At 36.8% G+C, this 12830-nt stretch overlaps 3 protein-coding genes across 4 annotated transcripts; 1 reads left to right on the forward strand and 2 right to left on the reverse strand.

Moving 5' to 3' along the window:
• Positions 1 to 2086: 2086 nt before the first annotated feature.
• On the forward strand, positions 2087 to 8752 carry LOC147282045 (Iron-sulfur cluster biosynthesis family protein). Of its 2 annotated transcripts, none has more exons than XM_086246725.1 (14): positions 2087 to 2599; positions 2751 to 2858; positions 2960 to 3066; positions 3153 to 3233; positions 3311 to 3395; positions 3490 to 3555; positions 4489 to 4578; positions 5135 to 5200; positions 5453 to 5595; positions 5679 to 5765; positions 5847 to 5910; positions 7181 to 7324; positions 8026 to 8189; positions 8487 to 8752. In XM_086246725.1, exons 1-13 carry the CDS (start codon positions 2219 to 2221, stop codon positions 8167 to 8169), a joined length of 1566 nt encoding a protein of 521 aa, XP_086102851.1. In that variant the 5' UTR covers positions 2087 to 2218; the 3' UTR covers positions 8170 to 8189; positions 8487 to 8752. The 2 variants fall into 2 exon arrangements, with proteins under 2 accessions (XP_086102851.1, XP_086102852.1); XM_086246726.1 differs by having other exon boundaries at positions 2405 to 2599; positions 2738 to 2858.
• Positions 8753 to 8908: 156 nt separating this feature from the next.
• On the reverse strand, positions 8909 to 11157 carry LOC147282046 (pentatricopeptide (PPR) repeat-containing protein). Its single transcript, XM_086246727.1, has one exon. It carries the CDS (start codon positions 10958 to 10960, stop codon positions 9503 to 9505), a length of 1458 nt encoding a protein of 485 aa, XP_086102853.1. The 5' UTR covers positions 10961 to 11157; the 3' UTR covers positions 8909 to 9502.
• Positions 11158 to 11738: 581 nt separating this feature from the next.
• On the reverse strand, positions 11739 to 12383 carry LOC147282047 (NDR1/HIN1-like protein 3). The gene has a single exon (XM_086248161.1). It carries the CDS (start codon positions 12381 to 12383, stop codon positions 11739 to 11741), a length of 645 nt encoding a protein of 214 aa, XP_086104287.1.
• Between the last annotated feature and the right edge of the window lie 447 nt (positions 12384 to 12830).

A 12830-nucleotide genomic window follows, 5' to 3' on the forward strand; every position in this document is an offset into this window, starting at 1 on the left:
AAAGAGGGTTTGAACATAGCATAACAACATGTATTATCATGGAAAGGACAAGAGTGAATATGGATTATGGAAGTGTTTGTGCAAGTGATTACATGTATCTATGGTTTGCTTTAGATTTTTGTACTCGATATGAAAGTAAATCATGAGGGGTTTTTCATTACCCAATACAAACTATTAGGGTAGATGGAAATTTCTAAATGAATATGTTCAACAAATTATTACTCATGCAATTACAGCAGTGCCATGAAGATGAAAAACGCACCATGCTTTGTATCTCCTCTAAAAACGAACGCCTTTCCAATCCCCGTACGAAAAATTCTCCACCCAACAACACAAATATTGGCCAACCTTTGTTCCTTTCTTGGAAAAGTAAAAACGTCTTTGTCACTAGGAAGTTTGTTGATTTAATTTTGAGTGCAAGTTTTTTTTTTTTGGTCGATGAGTGCAAGTTTACTCACCAACTATGACCATGGTGCATTATTATTATTATTATTATCTATTAATTATCTATTATCATCTAATCATGTGCCACATGTTACACCCAAAAAAAAACTATAACCATGTTAATATATACAACTACATCTATTATACAAGATTAATCATATTAATAAGTAGGCTTATTCGCACAAATGCCCATTGAAACTAACTTTCATTCTCACTTTACCCCTTTAAAATTGAATCTTTCCACTTTGCCTCCCGATATTTACAAATCATTCCCATAAGGCAAGTTCCGTCAAATCCGTCAATGACTGTTAAAAAATCCGACGTGGCACTTACGTGGATGAGTATTATGATATTTTACTGGTCATTAGAGTTGACTGTGACCGACAAGATGCCAAATTGACTCCATGTCAGCTTGAAGTGGGCCCTCACTGTCCAAATGAACCCTTTCATCTCCTTCCCCACCCAAGCCCCCCCCCCCACCACCACCACCACCACCACCACCACCACCACCACCACCCTCTCTTTCCAGCTTCATCATTGTCGAAGACCTCTCCCACAGGCCAGCAACTTCCCCTTTCCTCTCTCTTTCTTTCTCCCTCTCCTTCCTCCATGATACCCAAGTCTTCATTTTTGGTATCAAGTCTTCATTTCTAAGGTAAAGAAAAACCAAATCTGAGCTTATATTTTTGCTAATGGGGGTTTGTTTTGGAAAAACAAAGATAGAGATTCAAAGCCCTAATAAAAAAGAGTGAGATTGAGGGTTTTCCTAGAGTGAACGAAAGAGATTAGATCAAATATGGGTTTTTGAGTAAAGAGACCCATGATCTTGAGTTTTAATGTGAATTAGAGAGAGAAAGATGGAGGAAGGAAAGAGAGAGAGAGAACAAAGAGAAAGGAGAGGAAGTTGCAGTGAGGGGAGTGGAGGGTGGTGGGGTGCGGGGGTGTGACGGAGGAGAGATTCAAAGCTTCCTGTGTGTTGTTTTGATGTTATTATTATAATTATTATTTTCATTTGGTTTGTTTCTTAATTTGTTTTTTGTTAATCATTTCCTTAATTTGACGTGGCACCCATTTGGCATGGTGTCAATCTTATTCACCTCCATCCGCCAGTAAATTACCAGAATTTTCATCTACGTTGGTGCCATGTTAGATTTTTTAATGGACTCATGGATGGAACTTGCCTTATGTGAGTGATTTGTAAAGATGGGGGGGGGGGGGGGGAGTTGGAATATTACTTTAAGTGACAAAGTGAGAATGAAAGTTATTTTTAAGAGAGATTTTTCTGAATAAGCCTAATAAGTATAACGGTATATTACAAGATGAGTGGATTATGCAAGATTCTTCATAACACAACTTTTTTGTAAGTCTAAAATAAAAGCATGATATTATAATTTCAAAAAATACCCAAAAATAAAATAAAAAGAATAATGGAGAAAAATTCTAAATTTTATTATTGGATACAAAGAATACTTGGACCCCAAGATACTAAAGAGTGCAAAACTTCCTTTCATAAATGATAAATGGACCGACCTTTTTTTGGGTAAAATAAATGGATTCTCTTATCCGACGCCTCTTCAATAATATCTGATGAGGGTAGGGCCGTAATTTCACCAGCATCATCCTCCTAGTACAAGGACCCTTCTACTTCACGAGAAAGAAAAAAAATCCGAAGCTCCAAAATTCTGAGCCACTCGCCAATAGCAACTGCGTTCATGGCCAGAGCTTAGACAAAAACCCACACGAAAAATTGCAAGTTTTGAACAAAAATCAATCAATGGCGTCCATAGCCACCTGCTTCACGCTTCCACCGAAGCCTCGTCTCCTTTTCAGACCCTCACTTTTCCTCAGACCACCCAACAAAACCGTCCATCTTATCCAAACGCCCGTTTTCCCGGGCTTTGCCGTTCGAGAATCTAGGGTTTCGGTGCCGGCTGCGAGAGCGAGCCTTGACGCTGCCACCACTTCGATAAGGCCCGGCGGTGCTGTCGAGAGCGACAAGTTGCCTTCCGATGTGAGAAAGCGAGCCATGGAAGCTGTGGACGCGTCTGGAGGACGAGTGACGATTGGTGACGTGGCCAGCAGGGCTGGGCTCAAGCTCAATGAGGCTCAGAACGCTTTGCAAGCTCTCGCTGCTGACACTGAAGGCTTCTTGGAGGTACTTATTTTCAAATATATATGTATATATATACACAGATTGTCATATATGTTGGTGAAGAAAATGAATGGGATTTGTAGCTTAGTTTAGTCACTGTACAGATTGTGTTAGTGGGTGAGTGCAATTGTTGTTTTCAAGATGGTCTCAACAGGTCTCGGACGAAGGCGATGTACTCTATGTTTTCCCCAAAGACTATAGGACAAAGCTCGTCGCCAAGTCGTTTCGAATCAGAATCGAGCCTCTTCTTGAGAAGACAAAGGTAGTAATTCTGGGAATTTGCAAATGCTTGCAATTGCATGTTCTTGTAACTTAAGTTTAGCAATTGGTACTAATATGATGATGATGATGCCTTTTTTACAGGCTGGGGCCGAGTATATAGCAAGAGTTTCATTTGGAACTGCCCTAATTGCTTCCATTGTTCTTGTTTATACTGCAATTGTTGTTGCTCTTTCTTCTGGTAGTAGAAGGTAAGTTTTTAGGATACTTGTTATTTTTGTTGTTAAATGCTTTTGTATTGTTGGCAGGATGGTTGACAATAGTGTTTTGGTTACAGTGAGGAGGACAATCGCGGAAGACGTGGAAGATCATATGATTCGGGGTTCACTTTCTACTTGAGTCCTGCTGATCTCTTTTGGTATTACCTTCTACACTTGTTTCGGGTTTGGGGTTTGACTTTTTCCTAACATTACCTTTATTATTTATTTCACTAAGGTACTGGGATCCATATTACTATCGGAGGCGACGAGTGCAAGTGCAAACAGATGATAACAATAACAAGATGAAATTCGTTGAATCTGTATGTGGTGGGCGGAATCATTCTTTATTTTTATTAGTTCATGCTGAATTTTGTTTGAAAAGGAAGTATTGACTTTATGAATGTTTTCTTTTAGATTTTCTCGTTTGTATTTGGCGATGGTGATCCAAATCAAGGAATTGAAGAAGAGAGATGGAAGTTGGTAATAATCGAGCACTGAGTTCAGTGGTTCGTTGCTTTCAACAATTTATTTTAGTTCATTGGTTGCATTCTTAGGCTTTTTATGCAGTTAATTTCACTAGTTAGTTGTTTATACTAGTATTTAGGGCAATGTATAAACTCTCCTTCACTCCTCTCAAGCTATATATAGATACCACATTCTAATTAGCATTTATGGAATAGACACAATAAGCCTCTTGAAAAGATCTTTAGACTGGAACTTGAAAAAAATTATAATATTTTATCATAAGTGCTTATGCCATTAACACTTAGAAAGAGTCTACAAAAGGAGTTTAATATCTGTTACATTTGATCATCCTTACTACTATAACTTTTTGGAACAATACTTAAAACTGGATTCTTACTCTTTGTATATTTAGAATTCAGAACTGGGAAGAACATAAGGAAATCTGATTAAATTTAAAATAATGGACTGATTCATTTATGGCGTGAATTGGAAAAAAAAAGTTTGGTTCCTTTAAAAAATAAAGATTGAAAAAAAAAAGGGTAAAAGTTGTAGTAATGTTCATTTGGTGTTTGATAGATAGCTTTGTTACATCTTGTCAAAACATAAGAACCGCATTGGCCATGCTCATGGTAGCTTATTATGATTATTTTTAAACTTTTGTTGGTTCCCTAAAGCTATATATAAACTATTTGATTTGATATTAAAAAAATAAGATTTTCAACAAATATTGAAGGTAGTTTGGGCTCCTCTCTCAGAAACTGTGGTCCACCTATGGTAAAGTCTTCTAACATTTTGATGGGAAATTTTTTTATTTGTGTCATTTTTTATCTTAATTGTTAAAATTCGATTTTTGTATCTTTGAACTGTTACTTTGTTTCTCATTAGAAATTCTGATAGATCTGTAGAAAAATGTAATGACACAATTGTTCCCTTGAACTGTGTATGCAGATTGGGAAATACATAGCTGCTAACGGTGGTGTAGTTGCAGCTGAAGAGCTTGCTCCATATCTTGATATAGAAACTTCAGGGGGAACTCTGGTGAGTATAGTTTTGATGCAATGAAGTTTGCCTTGAAATTACTGACTTTTGATGTAATGAAGATTTGCTCTTATAATTAGATGGAGTATTCATAGTATTCCAGCTGAGTTGGAAAAGACTATTGGAAAGTTCATTATGCGTTGTCATTTCATGATCCTCTATCTAGTTTACTAATTTGATTTGAAGTTTCTTCTGCGGAAATCTAATAACATCCTCTACAAAAAAAAGAAGAAGAAAAAGGAAATCTAATAACATTCGCATAATTCCTCATGAGTAATTCAAACTAGAATTTTTCCTCCACATGGTGCTACTAAACTTCTTACCCAATAATTTTAGGCAGTTGTGATTTTCCCTTTTTATTCTTAAAAACACTCCAAACATAAATAAAAGTTACACGTATTATAATTTTGTTTTGGCTTCATATTGAGCATTTCAATCAGTTCAAACACTTGGTGGACTTGGAAATTTTCAGTTTTTTCTTTCACTATGTCCAAATTGTTTCCCTCTTATTCCTTATTCTGATGCTTGTGTTTTTTACTTTCTATGTTAATTTCAGAATGATGAAACATACATCTTACCAGTTCTTTTACGGTACGAGGGTCAGCCTGTAATCGATGAAGAGGTATGTTGAATGTTTTTTGGTTTAAAAGAAATGACTTCTATTTTATTTCTCCGTATGCATATGGAAATAAAAAGAGTTGGAAAAAACGGTTTCTGTTTCCTTTAGACTGGTACACCTTGCAAATTATGAAATCATTACTTTAATTAGTAGTATAACGCCATTTTTCTTTTCCACCCATGGTAGGTTTACTTTTTTACATGGGTAAAAAGATATATGTATTCATTAACAGAAAAAAAATTGCCTATTACGCAGGGAAACATTCTCTACCAATTCCCGTCTCTACAGCGCACAGCTTCTTCTTTAAGGAGTGGGAGGAAGGAATATGTGGGGAGAAGATGGGCCGATTTTGTTGGAGCTGTTGATAATTTTTTCAAGGAGAAGAAATGGGAATTCAGGTCCTTTATTCTATTTGTTCTGACAATCATGTTCTTGATTCATCTGGAAATTAAAATGAAACAATAAAGTTTTCTCTTTGCAGTAAAACTAGCATGTCTGAGAGAGCAATGGTCGTTGGACTTGGTGGACTTAATTTATTTGGGGTTATCATTCTTGGAACCATTTTAAGGTATGTTCAAGAGCTTTGTTATTGCTTATTTGTTTTTACTCTAATTGCTCTGATTCCCCCCACTCCAATTTTCATATGAAGGGATACTACAGTTGCACCAGTTGGTTTTATTAAGTTTATTACTGGCATATTTCCGCTACTTCAGGTATGGTTTGACTTCCATTAAATAAAAGTTTTCTACCAAGGATTCAGTATGTATATTGTTTCGTTAAATATCTCTGAGTTAATCAATATTATGACTGAGAATTTTGCTCATAAATTTTTAATTTTCTGCTGCTTATCATGAAAGAGCATTTTAGTTATTTGAATTTTATTTTTTTTATGAGGAAAAGTCATAAAAAGCCTGGATTTGATAATAGTGGCAGAAATTTGCTTGACTGTCTACTATATAATACTTGGTGGGATAATAGTTATGTTGTAAATTCCTTTGTAGTGTGAAGTGTGGCCTCTCAGCTACTCTTGTTTGTGTCAAGATTTTGACAAAGTTTTCTATGTGTTGTCCCTGCACACTTGAAAATCTGATTTCTAGAGTAACCCATTATTTACGGTACCCAACAAGTGGCTTCATTGATGTGCTGGTGATCAGAGGTTGAAAACATGGAATTCGTAGATGTACTCTTTTACAATTGGCAAATATAAAAATGAAATCTGTGATTTTCTAATGGTTGGTCAATCTTTAAATGCTAAAAAGTTTAAGCTTGCTCCTGTGATACATGATCTTGTAGTTAATATAGGGTTCTGAGTATGTTTGCTGTTCAACTGATCTCTAAGCACTTGAAAACACTGAACTTTGTTCTATCAATGAATACATATATATATATATTTATATATATATTAGGCTCATTCTATTGAGGTATACCTAAATTTATTTATGTTGAGGTATGACCTTGTTGGGGCCCACACGAGTCGTTTTGTGTCGATCCGAACCATTCGCAAGGATCATCTTCATTGATAGATCATCCTTGCAAAAAATTAGTCAAATCGGAAATCATTTGCCTATTTAACTTTGATAAAACAAATGGACGGTTTCATCGAAAATATTTTGTTCGTCTATTTATTTGATTAAAGTTAGATAGACAAATTATTTCCGATTTGGCTAATTTTTTGCAAGGGTGATCTATTAATAGAGATGTAAAAAATGAACGGTTCGGATTGACACAAAACGACTCGTGTGGGCCCTAATAGGGTATATCTCAACATAAATGAGTTGAGGTATACCTCAATAGAAGGAGTATATATATATGTACATGGGATATATATCACTATATGTATGCAATCATATATATATATATATATATATGAGGTATATATCACTATATGTATACATTGTATATATATCATTCTTTACAAAGATCTGATTAAGCCCTCAGGCTCTATTCAGTTTGATTTTATCTTTTCTAGCAATTATTTTGCAGATTTACGCGGGTTCTTTCTTTGCAATTCCTTTATTCCGGTGGTTCCTCTTGCTTAAGACAAATGCTGACATAGAAAAAAGAAATCTAGCAAGACAGCAGTCTGCTCGAGCACTTGAATTGCCAGATATCTCACTAAGACGAAAGGTAAACAGTATTAGTGCTTATTTGGAAGTTTATCCCGTTGCGGTTGATTAGTGATTGCTGTCTCAAACTTCACATGTATGCTTTATCATTATTTAAATTAATGATAAGACCTTCCTAGTTATTCTCCTTTAGTGCTTTTCTACTTATTTAAGTAGTAAGCGCTATCATTTTGTTTTAGGGTCCATCGGAAACAATGTACTGAATCTTCATATTTATAAAGCATTCATTTATTGCCAACTATATTGATGTTGTTTTTGACTTGCTTAATGTTGTCATTGTGGAGTATTTCTCAATACACGATAAGACAAAGTGTAGTCTGTCTGATGCTGTGTTTCATTTAATTTAATTTAATTTTTTGAACTTTAACCATTAATACACACTAATCTGACAATGTTATATTTATTACCTGTTGTGACTGAAACCTAATATGTGAAGTTCAAACCAAATTAAGCTAGTTTTCTTCACTTGACCGCTCTCATGAATTCATCGTAGGGTATACAGTATTCCTTTGCACTATAGGATCATATGGTAGCTGACAAGACATATGATGTGTCATAAGTTATTACTTAGCCCATTAAAGTAATACTGTACTTGTTGACTTAAAGACAGAACTGAATAAAGAACAAAGAACGGGGATTAACCTGCTTCTTCACTGATAAAAAAAAAAGTTACTTATTTCCTTATTGTATGATGTTATTCAGCTCCTCAGTGCTCGTGACATGGCCCAAAGAACAGTCATAGGGCAGGATAGAATTGTCTATAGCACTGAAAGGGATTTGATTGAGCAAGACTATGAGGCTCAAGATTGGGATAGAAGATTGCGAGAGATAGAGAAGTCAGATTGAGAAGAGGCTACTGTTACTTGGTAAGTTTAACTTGTGCATTTCTTGCCTTGGATCAATGATACTATGTTGATATATTTATCAGTTGCATGACTCCTTTTGAGTTGTCTCCTTGATCAAGAAAGCAGTAAGTTCTATTCTAGGTTTCATTCTATTTGATTTTTAGCAATTCATTTTGATGTTTTACTTGCAAGCATGTCCACATGTAGTAAAAATTGGAAGTGTTTGTCTAAGATTCAAGAATATAAGGATTGACTGATGAATCTCTTGTAGTGCTTTGTCGCTTTACTGATTAGCCTATAATATACCTATTGTTTCAGGGACTAGAGCTACTAGTTTTCTTCTTCAAGAACATTAGAGTTTCACAATTTTTAGTACAAAACCTTTACAGTGGAAGTCTTATTTGGCAAGCTGTTGATGTGCCCTTGGCGGTACCTGCATTTGTATAAAGGGTACATTCTGAAATTTTTGTGGGGTGCAGCTGAGAATGATACCTTGTAATATAGATTTCAGTTGAACCTCACTATTTACAAATGAAAGAATTTAAAGCATGACTATTTACAAATGAACGAATTTTAAAGCATCACTATGCTAGTGGGTTCTCTTGCTTCTTTAAGCCTTAGTTTGCCTCCAGGCTTGCATAAGTTCCCTTCCCCCCTCTCCCTCTGCTACTGCTTCATTAGCATTTGAAGACGTGGTTGGTGCTTCTAGGCCAAGGTCCATTCTCTTGTAATTTTTGTTTGTTTTCGGGTTCTTTAAGCCCACCATGTAACAAAAAAGAAAGAAAGAATAGTCTTGCATTTCAATTGCCATCGCTACACTCAACCCACAAAAGAGGTGGGGAGGAAATGTGGCTTAAGATCATTTGCTTATCATTTTTGTTGTGTGCTGATAATGTGTTTATGTTCAAAATTGTGCTGCTTTTAATTTTTTTTAAAAAATTGTATCTTCCTTTTTCTTTTGGCCAATTTTTAAATTGTATCTTCATTGTGCGCGTCCTTCACTGGATTCCTCAGGATCATAACAATCTTGCTGTATTCTTGAATGATGAATGTATCTTATTGTACAAACATATGTTGCCTAAACAGAGATTCAATTCCATCACTTCACCAAGAAACCAATATTTGCCGAAGAGATAATAATGTGTGAAAAACAAGTATCTCTGAAGCCAACGATGAAGTCAAAACTCACTCAAATGGAAGTGAGAACACAACAGAGAATCACACACATAGCCATTCTCATTGTGTATGCTCCACAATATTAGAATTTAAACCAAAGAACCTGAAAATGTCCATATATCACCCATTCATGACTTAAACTGAAATGCAGAACAGATTTATTTTGCATTAGTAAACCCATCAATCAACCTATTATATGTAGCAAGATCAGGTACAAATCCCCTATCCAGCATCTCATCCACTAGCATTTGCCCCTCTCTCCTTTTGCCTTCTCTTGAGTACCCAGATATCAAAATCTTATAAGCCATGCAGTCTAAGTCCAAGCCTTTGCTTGAAGACAACAGCCTAAGACTATCTGCTTCCAATGTTCTTCCCAAATTGCAAAGATCTTGAAGAAGACAATTAAAAGTCACAATATCCGGAACTATACCCTCTTCAAGCATCCTTTCCATCACACCAAAAGCTTCATCAATTCTTGCTGACCTCCTCAAACCCTCAATCAAAGTGGTACAAGCAATCAAGCTTGGAACATTTCCTTTACTCCATAGCTCATCCACAACCTCCAACGCTCTACCTGAATTTCCTTTCCCACAAAGCACCTCTACTAAACCATAATAATCATACTCTTTAGGCAACACTCCTTTCCTTGAAAAATCGATCACCATTTCACACGCCTCCAAAACCCGACCTTCTCTACAAAGCCCATCAACCAAGATCTCACAAGTCACGCTCGAAAACTTGCACCCGAATTCAATCATCTCATAAGCCATCTCAATCCCTTCATCAAACTTCCTCTCCCTAAAGAACCCCTTAATCAAAGTGTTAAAACTTACCACATTGGGACTACATCCCTTCTCCCTCATCCCTTTAAACAGGTCCAAAGCTAACCCAAATTGCGAATTTCGACAATAACTACTAATCAAAATATTGAAAGTAAACACATCAGCCTTAACTCTATCCCTAATCATCTTATTATAGAACCCCAAGGCCTTATCATGTGCAACACATTTCACAAACCCATTAATCAAAATGTTATAAACCACAACACTAGGCTTCCCATCAATCAATTTTCGCATGGAATCAAATGCATTGACAGCCTCACCCAACCTCCCAACTCTGCAATAAGCATTAATGGCAAATTGGAAAATGGGTTCTGTTCTTGGGCAAGAGAAAATACCATCCGAGCAAGGACAAGGATTGGACACCATGAAGCTGAGGAGAGAACCAAGTTCGGCAAAGCGGTCGCTGACGGCAAGAGTGCGAGCCATCCATTCGAAGGTGGAGTGGTCGTGGCGGAAGGAGTCGATGGAGGAGGCCCAGTTGAAGACATGGAAGTCGAAGTGGGTGAAGGTGGGGTGGTGGTGGAGCTTGGACTTGAGGAAATGGAGGAGGGTTTGGGGCGTGAAGGGTGGGTTTTTGATGTGGGTCTTGAGGAAGTTGAGGAGGTGGGTGTGGTTGGAGGTGTGGGAGAGAGTGAGGGTGGGGAGAGGAGTTGATTGGGTCTGTGGAGCAATTGGAAGTGTTGGGTTTGGGATTGGAGAGAGTGGTGGTAGTCGTGGAGGAGGCTTTTGCTCCAGTAGTGGTATGGGTCTTGGTCCTCGGAGCTTCTTCATCATCACGACGTTTCTCTGAAACTCAAGCTCTACAAGACTACAACAACCTAATTCGACAAAAAAAAAAAATAGACTACAACAACTACAAGTTAGGAGTAATGACTTAATTATATGGCTAATTAAAGATATCTACCACCTCCCCCAAACAATACCTTATTTGACTCTCTGTGCTTTAAACTAAATCCTCCTTCTGAAAGTGAACAAACAACTCTTCTATCTCGTGCAAAAATGTCAAATCTCTACTTGTTGGGAGGAAGCAATACAACCAAGAGAGAGGGAGAGAGGGCCATAACCATCACAACCTTATCACAAACAATCATACCATCACCACTCACTCCCAAAATGAGATCTAAAGTACCATCGGACTTTAAAAAAACACCAACAAGAAACTTGTTAGAGTTCATCTTTATTGACAAAAAGTCATGAAAACCCTAGACAAACCTTCTCAAAGAATAAAAAAGTGGACTCGACAAAACAAAACTAAATCCAACCCTCGATGAAGAAAGGAACTCGAATCTTAAGAAAACTAAAGCACTAGAAAATGAAATAGAAGTAACAGATATTTTTGTGTTTAATTAGAAAATATAGTCAATGTGTAACAGTAGTAATTATGAGGCCAAAATTATTTCATATAAAACTCATAGTACCAAAAATATATATCACTCATATATTAAAATTTTCAACCATGATTCTGGTTGGGCAGAGCAACAGAGTTTGGCTTGAGAAATCAAATTACAAACTATTAACTGACATCTGTGAGTATAGTAGTTTCTGAATGATCTCAATAAAGATGATGACCGCGGTAACTTGAAACAAAGCCACACTGGGTAGTCTTGAAGCCACTCAAAGTACCTGCTGATGTTTCATTAAGACTACTACTACTAGTCAATGGAACCTTCAGCTTGCAGTTGAACTTGCCTGAGAAATACCACGTCTTCAACTTGCCGTACTGAGCTGCCATCCGAAGGCCGAGCCTCACATCAATACTGTAAACCCCAGCAGCAGTCTCCTTGTTCAACTGGGAAATCCCGCGTTTCCCAAACTTCACCACCTGCTGCCCTTGGAGAAGCACATTGTTCAAAAAGGTGGTGTTCTTGTGGCCTTGGTAAAACGGTGTGGTGGGAGTACTCAAGGTTACCGTAGCGAACCTCTTTTTTCTGTAGTTGGCAATGACTTGGATTCCACGGTAGTGTATGCCAACCCTCTTGTTGGGGTTTCGGATGGTGAGGTTGAGGGCGAGGTTGTAGTGGAGGGTGTTGGCATTGTTGGTGGTGGTGTTGAAATTGAATTGGGTGAGAGAGGCATTGGTGATGTAGAATTTCGGGTCTTGGGGCACGAAAATCAGCAATATGAAGTAGGCTATGAACATCAGGAAGGCGATGATGAATATGAGTGGGAAGAAGATTTTGCAGATTTTGCAGAACATGATTGAGAACAAAATTAAAGCAAGAAATTAGTGGTGTGTGTGTGTGAGAGAGAGATTTGAGTAGCCTAATTCCAAAGTACGCAATTATTTTGTACGATGGATCAAGGAACTTGATTACAACAAAGTTATTCAGGATTTGACGTAGCAATTAAGATCAAGTGAAATAGGATTAAACAAACAAAAAACAAGAACAATAAAAACTACAATCCACCCTAGTCAAGGAAAAGTCTTTGTATTGATTTGAATACAAAAGTTGTGTACAAAATGCCGTTTAAGTAGCAAACTCAACCTAGTAGGTTAGGGAAACCAATCTTAATTTTTTTTTTTTGGTAATTAACCAATCTTAAATTCTTAATCTTAACGGAAAAGAAAAACCAAAAATGAAAAGTTTCCTAAAATTTTTAACTTATATAATCTATTTTGCTTGACTGCCCAAAACGGTGCGTT

The sequence above is a fragment of the Dryas octopetala genome, chromosome 6, assembly GCF_963921425.1.
Source record: "Dryas octopetala chromosome 6, drDryOcto1.1, whole genome shotgun sequence".
In the NCBI taxonomy this organism is placed as follows: domain Eukaryota; kingdom Viridiplantae; phylum Streptophyta; class Magnoliopsida; order Rosales; family Rosaceae; genus Dryas; species Dryas octopetala.